General features: G+C 37.1%; 2 protein-coding genes across 2 annotated transcripts; one reads left to right on the top strand and one right to left on the bottom strand.

The window, feature by feature from the left end:
* Positions 1–894: 894 nt before the first annotated feature.
* On the bottom strand, positions 895–1,997 carry LOC129747258 (uncharacterized transmembrane protein DDB_G0289901-like). The gene has a single exon (XM_055741367.1). It carries the CDS (start codon positions 1,889–1,891, stop codon positions 1,100–1,102), a length of 792 nt encoding a protein of 263 aa, XP_055597342.1. The 5' UTR covers positions 1,892–1,997; the 3' UTR covers positions 895–1,099.
* Positions 1,998–7,533: 5,536 nt separating this feature from the next.
* Positions 7,534–10,503, top strand: LOC129745315 (trithorax group protein osa-like). The gene is made up of 2 exons (XM_055738305.1): positions 7,534–7,969; positions 8,131–10,503. The coding sequence occupies exons 1-2, from the start codon at positions 7,906–7,908 to the stop codon at positions 10,428–10,430; spliced, it is 2,364 nt and encodes a 787-aa protein (XP_055594280.1). The 5' UTR covers positions 7,534–7,905; the 3' UTR covers positions 10,431–10,503.
* The last annotated feature ends 236 nt before the right edge of the window (positions 10,504–10,739 follow it).

Here is a 10,739-nt window from a genome sequence, read left to right as displayed (position 1 = left end):
TGGGGAGATTTTACAGGTGAAAAATGGCGGATTTTTAAGTGAAAAATCGTAGTTTTTACTTCAAACAGCCACAAAAATTTCATAAAAATATTTTTAAGTTAAGTAAAAACGTTGGGGTCAAGAAAAACATCTATAAAAAATATTTTGATTCGATTTTTTGACTTCAGATGATTCTGTGCTGAGATACAGTGTCCACCGCAAATCCTGTTTTCTAAAAGGCATCCTCGAAAGTGTTCCGTCACCGGCTCATTTTTCAATATTTTTCTACGAAAAAATTACTAAATGTTCTTTTAACAATGCTTTGTATAATGCAAAAAATTTGAATACATTTGTTTGAACGATAGCTCCAGAAAAAAATCGTGAAAACGGTGTTTTTTTTATACCCGTTAGACCCTACCCCCCCCCTTAAGAGAATAAAATGTGGAAATTGTTATGAGCATAGTATTTTTGACAGCACGAATGGCGATGTGTCAAAATTATCATGCTCATGGTAATTGCAAGAACGCAATTAAAGATTATGAAAGAGGTACGTCACCGAAATCTTTACTAGCATGTTTGTCTTTATTTTTATTGTTTATTAGCATGTGTGTTTGCTAAAGCGGTACCACACCAAAAACCGTTCAAATTCGCAAATTTGATGAAAAATAAAAATGTTTTGATTTTGGTGAATTAAAATTTGATGAACTTTTTTTTTGGTCATCAGGCATTGTTTTCGTTTATCCGTAGAATTCCCTAGAAATTTTCGATAATCCGTAGATATCCGTAGGCAATGCCTAAAAATCCGCAGATTTATAAATCTGTAGAAGTGATTGAAATCCGTAGATCGACGGGAAAATTTGTAAATCTTACCACGCTGGTTTGCTTCCGTCTTCATTAACAAAATACACAACAAACTTGTTTTGAAATTATTCTTTTATTTGTTTAATTGTATACTGTTTCGCTAAATTAAAGAGAGCTCAAAAATCCCTGTTGTGACATAAACAAACAACTCGTGCGTAATCAGTCTTCACTCGATAACCTTAATCCGGGGAAAAATATAGGTCAGTATGTTTAAATTTGCCTTCGAAACATTCGGGTTTGATAACGATACTATTCGCGTTTAACCACTACTAGAGAGTCCACTGGCCGAAGCACCGGCTTTCACACCACCACTGCTCTGGAAGCTGGACGAGGAACTGAACGATTTTGTAATCTTGCTTCCATCGGCCAGTTCTACGGTTTCCGATCCGGTGTTGCTGTTTGCTCCCGAGGTTCGGCCATCGTTTCCAATTTGCAGCGACTGACTGGAACCGGAAGTTTTCGTTCCCTGGCGATCGGCACCCTTGAAGGATTCACTGTTTGTTTGAGCCTGGCTGGACTGACTTCCGTGTTTGTCGACTACAGATGTTCCTGCTCCTCCTTCGCTCTGTTCCCGAATGTTGCCATCCTGTTTCAGCGTATTGGTATTGGTGTTGGCATTAGAAAGGATCTGATGTTCCTTGCCGAAGTTGGCCGATTGACTCTGGCCACTGTTCTGACTCTGGAAGTTGTTTCCATCCTGGAAGCTTTGTTGTTGGGTATTCGCTGCACTCAACTGTCCACTGGTTCGATCCGAAGCCAGATTGGCCGATTGACTAGCTCCGGCAGTTTGCTGCAAAACCGCTCCATGTTCATTGACCAGCGTCTGGGATCCAGTGTTGGCAACACTGCTTTGAACACGCCCAGGCACCAATGGCTGTCGCCGATTTGGCGGAGGCTTCATTCGGTCGGCGAAATCTTTGTACTCTTCCTGTTCATAGGTTTTGAACATTATATCTTGACGCTTAACTCGCAGCGAGAAAGCCCGAGCTTCAGAACTTTCAAACAAACAGCAAAACATCACCACAAAAATTAAAATCACTCGTCTATCCATGACGCCAATATTAATTAGAACCAGAGTATGAAATTGATCGAAACGATCTTCGTACTGCTGAACGTGACGACGAACTAAAACCGTGACCAATGATCGAACGAATGAGATGTGTGAGCTTTTTTCAAACCTGCGCGGTTTGTTTGTGCTCAAATTTATATGCATGTCGGTGTGGAAGAAAATCACTGCCAATGCTGGGCAATAAAAGCCGGACCGCGTACGCTCTTCTGGCGTTCGATCTTGAACTTTTGCTTCCGGCGCATGTTTCTGAGAAGTTCACTGACGGTGGAGGATCTTCGTTAACGGCTTATGTGACTCATGAAAAGAAAAACAAGATAACAGGTGAGAACTATCAGATTGATTTCGAATGAAGTTTATCATATTCTAAAATAACAAAAATTACAAAAATAAAAATGACTAAAATGACATAAACGACAAAAAATTACAAAATTGTAAAAAAATTACAAAAAAGACAAAAAAAACAAAAATTTAAAAAAAATATCTCAAAAATGACAAAAATTTAAACAAAATGACAAAAATGACGAAAATGACAAAAATGACAAAAATGACAAAAATGACAAAAATGACAAAATTACAAAAATGACCAAAAATGACAGAAATGACAGAAATGACAAAAATGACAAAAAAAATGACAAAATTGACAAAAATGGCAAAAAAGGCAAAAATAACAAAAATGACAAAAATGACAAAAATGACAAAAATGACAAAAATGACAAAAATGACAAAAATGACAAAAATGACAAAAATTACAAAAATGACAAAAATGACAAAAATGACAAAAATGACAAAAATGACAAAAATGACAAAAATGACAAAAATGACAAAAATGACAAAAATGACAAAAATGACAAAAATGACAAAAATGACAAAAATGACAAAAATGACAAAAATGACAAAAATGACAAAAATGACAAAAATGACAAAAATGACAAAAATGACAAAAATGACAAAAATGACAAAAATGACAAAAATGACAAAAATGACAAAAAAGACAAAAATGACAAAAATGACAAAAATGACAAAAATGACAAAAATGACAAAAATGACAAAAATGACAAAAATGACAAAAATGACAAAAATGACAAAAATGACAAAAATGACAAAAATGACAAAAATGACAAAAATGACAAAAATGACAAAAATGACAAAAATGACAAAAATGACAAAAATGACAAAAATGACAAAAATGACAAAAATGACAAAAATGACAAAAATGACAAAAATGACAAAAATGACAAAAATGACAAAAATGACAAAAATGACAAAAATGACAAAAATGACAAAAATGACAAAAATGACAAAAATGACAAAAATGACAAAAATGACAAAAATGACAAAAATGACAAAAATGACAAAAATGACAAAAATGACAAAAATGACAAAAATGACAAAAATGACAAAAATGACAAAAATGACAAAAATGACAAAAATGACAAAAATGACAAAAATGACAAAAATGACAAAAATGACAAAAATGACAAAAATGACAAAAAAGACAAAAATGACAAAAATGACAAAAATGACAAAAATGACAAAAATGACAAAAATGACAAAAATGACAAAAATGACAAAAATGACAAAAATGACAAAAATGACAAAAATGACAAAAATGACAAAAATGACAAAAATGACAAAATTGACAAAAATGACAAAAATGACAAAAATGACAAAAATGACAAAAATGACAAAAATGACAAAAATGACAAAAATGACAAAAATGACAAAAATGACAAAAATGACAAAAATGACAAAAATGACAAAAATGACAAAAATGACAAAAATGACAAAAATGACAAAAATGACAAAAATGACAAAAATGACAAAAATGACAAAAATGACAAAAATGACAAAAATGACAAAAGTGACAAAAGTGACAAAATTACAAAAATGACAAAAATGACAAAAATGACAAAAATGACAAAAATGACAAAAATGACAAAAATGACAAAAATGACAAAAATGACAAAAATGACAAAAATGACAAAAATGACAAAAATGACAAAAATGACAAAAATGACAAAAATGACAAAAATGACAAAAATGACAAAAATGACAAAAATGACAAAAATGACAAAAATGACAAAAATGACAAAAATGACAAAAATGACAAAAATGACAAAAATGACAAAAATGACAAAAATGACAAAAATGACAAAAATGACAAAAATGACAAAAATGACAAAAATGACAAAAATGACAAAAATGACAAAAATGACAAAAATGACAAAAATGACAAAAATGACAAAAATGACAAAAATGACAAAAATGACAAAAATGACAAAAATGACAAAAATGACAAAAATGACAAAAATGACAAAAATGACAAAAATGACAAAAATGACAAAAATGACAAAAATGACAAAAATGACAAAAATGACAAAAATGACAAAAATGACAAAAATGACAAAAATGACAAAAATGACAAAAATGACAAAAATGACAAAAATGACAAAAATTACAAAAATTACAAAAATGACAAAAATGACAAAAATGACAAAAATGACAAAAATGACAAAAATGACAAAAATGACAAAAATGACAAAAATGACAAAAATGACAAAAATGACAAAAATGACAAAAATGACAAAAATGACAAAAATGACAAAAATGACAAAAATGACAAAAATGACAAAAATGACAAAAATGACAAAAATGACAAAAATGACAAAAATGACAAAAATGACAAAAATGACAAAAATGACAAAAATGACAAAAATGACAAAAATGACAAAAATGACAAAAATGACAAAAATGACAAAAATGACAAAAATGACAAAAATGACAAAAATGACAAAAATGACAAAAATGACCAAAATGACAAAAATGACAAAAATGACAAAAATGACAAAAATGACAAAAATGACAAAAATGACAAAAATGACAAAAATGACAAAAATGACAAAAATGACAAAAATGACAAAAATGACAAAAAGGACAAAAATGACAAAAATGACAAAAATGACAAAAATGACAAAAATGACAAAAATGACAAAAATGACAAGAATGACAAAAATGACAACATAACACGGTTAGATAATGTTGCATGGTCGAATTATGTCACATGGTCGATAATGTCACACGGTACAATTGCGTTGCATCATCGGATTATGTCATACGTTTGATTATGTCACATTTTCAAAATTTGTTGCAAGATCGTATTATTTCACTTAGTCGATTATATTGCATAGTCAGATTATGTCACATTGTCGATTTTGTTGCATGGTCAGATTATGTCACATGATCCGATTATGTTGCATGGTCTGATTATGTTGCATGGTCAGATTATTTCACATGGTCGGATAATGTCTTATGGTCGATTCTGATGCATGGTTAGATTATGTCACATAGTCGGATACAGTCACATGGTCGGATTATGTCACACGATCCGATTATGTTGCATGATCGGATTATATCAAATGGTCCATTCTGTTGCTGGGCCAGATTATGTCACTTAGTTGATTATATGGCATAGTCAGATAATGTTGCATGGTCATATTATGTTGCATGGTCATATTATGTTACATGGTCAGATTATGTTAAATGGTCAGATTATGTTAAGTGGTCAGATTATATCTCATAGTCGATTCTATTGCATGATCTGAATATGTCACATGGTCTGATTTTATTGCATGTTCTATTTTGTTGCATAGTCAGATTTTGTCGCATGGTCGATTATGTTGCATGACCGGATTATGTCACATATTCAGATAATATCACTTGGTCGGATAATATCTAATGGTCGATTCTGTTACATGGTTAGATTATGTCACATAGTCGGATAATGTCAGATGGTCGGATAATGTCACATGGTCGAATTTGTTGTATGGTAGAGTTATGTTGCATTATTGAATTATGTCACACTGTCCAGTTATGTTGCATGATCGAATTATGTCAAATGGTCCATTCTGTTGCTGGGCCAGATTATGTCACTTAGTAGATTATATTGCATAGTCAGATAATGTTGCATGGTCATATTATGTTGCATGGTCATATTATGTTTCATAGTCAGATTATTTTAAATGGTCAGATTATGTTAAGTGTTCAAATTATATCTCATTGTCGATTATATTGCATGATCTGATTTTGTTGCATGTTCTATTATGTTGCATAGTCAGATTTTGACACATGGTCGATTATGTTGCATGACCGGATTATGTCACATATTCAGATTATATCACATGGTCGATTATGTTGCTTGATCAGGTTATGTCACATGATCCGATTGTGTTGCATGGTCGGATAATGTTGCATAGTCAGATTATGTCACATTGTCGATTAGGTTGCATGATCGGATTATGCCACATGATCGATTATGTTGCATGGTCCAATTATGTCACACGGTCGATTATTTTGCGTGATTGGAATATGTCACATGGGCAATTATGTTGCATGGTCAGTTTATGTCACATGGTCTATTATATTGCCTAGTCAGATTTTGTCAAATGATCGATTATGTTGTATGGTCCAATAATGTGACATGGTCGTTTTTGTCACATGGTCGGATCAAGTTAAATGATCTGATTGACGGACCATGCACGATTATGTCACATGGACTGATTATAGTGCTAGCTAAGATAATGTCTCGAGATAGGATTATGTCACATTGTTAAATTCTGTTATATAGTTGAAAATTGTGATAATCAGATATTGCCATTTTTACACTGTAACATGAATTTAATTAGAACGTTTTCATGAGTAAAGATCAAATTTACTCATGGAAACGTTCCTTAAAAATTCTGCAATAAATCATAGATGAGCTTTGAATCATAACGAAGCTTTTCAGACCCCAGAGTTTGAGAAATTTTAAAACACCCTCAAATCGACTCAGTCTAATGTTCACGTCACAGATATCCCTTGATCCAGATCGAGATTAACAGTTAAACGAGAGTCTAGGCTGAAAAAAAAAAAACATGACGTCAGAAGGTTTTTCCTGCACCAAAACATGATTTTCTTAATCGGCAAACTATTCGAGCCGTTTGGAATTTCCGAACAAAAGAAAACATCCATGCAACACTATGAATCGAATAAATCTGTATTTTCCAAAGCAAGAAAAGAAAAAAATCACCACACCTCGAACTAACCGCGGGAATTCCCCAAACATGTTTGCAGTGTGCGTAAACAAGTTTGTCAGTTTGTTATCACTGGTCAGTATCAGGGTATTTTTGGTGAGTTCGGTGAACAGCATTGTGCTCGTCACTTGGGCTTCAACTAAGGCTAGCAATCGACTAGTCATGTTCAATCTTGAACACTTTTTGTGTTAAAACAGAGCTTCCAAAATCAAGTCAAAAATTTGAAAAAGGCTTATTTTGAATAGAGTTAATTTGAATTTCAAACACAAGTAACTATTAGTTTTCGACTTCATGAAAAAACAAAACCCATTCATGATCACTAAATTTTTCGGAACCAGTTCGCTGGGTTGGGATTTTTTGCTTTAATGACTTTGAGACTTGGGCCGAGATGACAAACTCGGGTCGGAGCTGCGTGTGGCTACAAGGAAGAGCCATGAGAAATCGATACCTCCCCGAGTTGTGGGAGGATCGGAACGGTGTGCAAAATACTAGTTTTTTTTTTTGTTTTTCTCTTTTGTATGGTCGCTCTCCTCTGTTGTTAAAGTTGGTATGTAGATGGATGATTTTTAGTCTCTTGTCACCATGGTGGGTTTTTGCTTCACCTGTCCGTTTCGTCCGTCCTATCGGAGAATCAGGTAAACCTGTTATCGAAGATGCTGCTGCTGGTCACTGAAGAGACTGAAGCTGACTCAGCTCCTCCGGTGTTTGTCATCTACCTGAGTTGACCGGACGACGCGAGGGAGACAGACAGAGAGAATCGGATCTTGAGGCAGTTTCGAACGGTTTGTCCTGAATGAGGCGATCAGTTTCTTTCAATCATTCTGGAGCGGTGTATTAAACGTGTTGGATTTAAAGTGGATAATATGGTGGCTTAAAAGCAGGTGAAATCGAACTGTTTATCTGAAACGTAGTTAAAATTAAGTCAAAATGGCTAGGGAAATTAGCACCGGAATAGTGATTTTCGTGGCGATTGCTGCAAGTTCTGTCCTTGGTAAGTATTTCCGGTTGGCTGAAGGTTGTTCACATGATGTGCAATTAGTAACGGTTTATTATGACGGGGGTTTTGCTTCACAGTTTATTTAAAAGTGCTAATTATTCGCAATAACCTGTGTAGACGATATATCTATGCTAATGATGCTATTCTTTTTTTAGCTGATCGACGTGGTGAAAGTCAAAATTTCTTCGGTGGATATGCCGGATCTTATAATTACGACGCAAGCTTTGGCAATGGAGATCGCTCTAGGCAAATGAGTAACGGACCTGGGTTGGGATTACTTGGTGGTGGGCAACAGTTGAACCTGTTTAATAAAGTGGCTAGTGATACGGCCGCGGTATTTGCAAGTGTCAACAACCAGATAGGGTCAACAATAAGTCAGTTGGCACGACCTGTAGGGCCTGGAGTCCAGCCAGGATTTTCATTTGGAATAGGATTCAATACAGGATTTCCAGGTGGCTTTCAACAGTATCCTAACGGGTACGGACAAGGGGGGCGTCCTCAGCAACCTCCCCCGCACAACCATGGACCAGGTGGTGATCATCATCATGGTCATGGACATGGCAGCTATGAGCACGGTCATGGTCACGGAAGCTTTGAACATGGTCATGGGCACGGTAGTTATGAACACGGTCATGGACATGGACACGGTAGTTACGAGCATGGTCATGGTAGTCACGAGCATGGCGGATTCCAAGAACCTTACCCAGGGAAATACCCCCCGCAAAGGCCTCAACAACCTGGACAGTATCCTCCTCAAAAACCTCAACAACCAGGTCAATATCCACCGCAAAGACCTGAACAGCCTGCCAAGTATCCTCCCCAAAGGCCAGGACAACCTGGTCAACCAGGACAACCTGGACAGTCAGGACAATTCCCACCGCAGAGACCTGACCAAAGACCAGGAAAACCCAATGATCCTTTCGGTCCATCAAAGCCTCAGAGTACTAGCACCACAACTCCAAAGTCAGTAGCATCTGTGCCACCAACTCCTCCAGTTCCTGCTCCACCACCGCCACCAACTGCTGCTCCACCACCACCTCCACCTCCTCCAGCGCCACCCATACCAACGACAACCGAAGAAGACGTTGAAAACGTATCGTACGATATCGATATCCGAGGAGAGTTCAACGACACCGAATCCACCAGACGACGAAGGCAGTTGTTCCCGAATCTTTTCGGACAAATTGGCAACATCGTTCAAACGAGTGTAAATTTGGCCAACCCTGCTCTCTACCTGCAACCCAACAACCAGGGATCTCCTCTATTAGGAGGCTTTGGACAGAGACCATTTGCCAACGCCCCAACAAACCCTTCACAACAAAGACCTCAACCAAACCAAATTCCATCAACAATTGCTCCAATCCCTCAAAATCTCACTACCAATATTCCTCCAACAACAACTCCCGCCTTCATTGCACCCCCTCCTCCGCCTCCAATCCCTGCCCCACCAACCCCGGAACAACCGCCGGAAACCTTCCCAGAGCTCAACCTCCAGGAGCTTGGCAACACAGACTTCACCTGGACAAAGGATAACATCGGAGCCGAACAAAACCATCAGCGATTTCGACGAGACACCGATGCCATCTTCTTCCCCGACAACGACGATGATGAAAAGTTCCATCCAGTTTTGATGCACAACAAAAACCCCCATTTCAACAACCGCGTCCCGACCGGATTCAACAGTGGTTCCCAAGCCGGTTCTCAAGCTACCTCCAACAACGTAGCAAACGGCTTCCAGCAAAGCAGTGGCTCCCAATCCAACTCCCAATCAATCCAAAACAGTCTCGGAAGCTTCAACCAAAACAACGCCGGTAGCACCTCCGGAAACATTGCCGTCGACGGATCTTCCGGTCAACTTTCCGCCGCCAACACGCAACAGCAGAGCTTCCAAACCGCCGATTCCTCTGGCAGCAAAAACTCGGCCCAAAGTCAATCGGCCAATTTCGACAAAAACGGTAACCTGGCTCTTACAAACTCCAACGCCAACACCAACTCTATCCGCGAAAAGGATCGTTTTAAGGAGCAATCCAACGCTGGATCTTCCTCATCCCTCCAAAACCAATTCGGAAGCTCATCCAACAACGCCCAATCCAATTCGGAAACTTTCTTCGAGAACGGCATTCACGGCAATAAGAACACTGCCTCTAGCCAATCCCTGCAGATCAACAAAGACGGATCCGCCTCAGGATCAAACTCCAACACCATGAGTGGCACCTTCACCGGTCCAAACGGGCTTCAAGGATCGTCCGCCTCAAGCCAATCGTCCAGTTTCAACCAAGGTGGAGGTGTTGGAGGCAATCGAGGGGCCTCTTCATCGGCTTCCAGTTCCGCAGGGTCGTCGACCGGTGCAGGAAATGGATCCGGAGCGTTCAGTATTAGTGGGTCATTTAGTGGGGCACTGCCACCGGGTTTTGGGGTTTTTCCCAACATATTTCAGAACCTGAATCAGGGATGAAGTGAATGGATGAGTAGCTTTAGCGAATAGCATTGTGTGGAAGGAATAACAAGGAAGGAGAGTGATATTTAAATTTTTAACTGATATTGATTTTCTTTATATCACAATTTTTCCATCCAGAGTACATTTATAAAGTTGCTTTTTTTTCTATTATTTTTACCGTAGCTGTTATCGTTTCACGGGCCACAAATGTTTATTTTTAGGTGAAATTAGATAAATTGTGTAGATAATTGATTTTTGTTTTGCAGCACTATGAAGGTAAGTCAAAATGTTTTAGGAAACTACCTTTAGTCAGTCCCTAATGAAAAA

Source organism: Uranotaenia lowii, chromosome 2 (assembly GCF_029784155.1).
Source record: "Uranotaenia lowii strain MFRU-FL chromosome 2, ASM2978415v1, whole genome shotgun sequence".
Taxonomy (NCBI): Eukaryota; Metazoa; Arthropoda; class Insecta; order Diptera; family Culicidae; genus Uranotaenia; species Uranotaenia lowii.
Note: the sequence above shows the minus strand (reverse complement) of the source record. Positions and strands in the feature narration are given on the sequence as shown.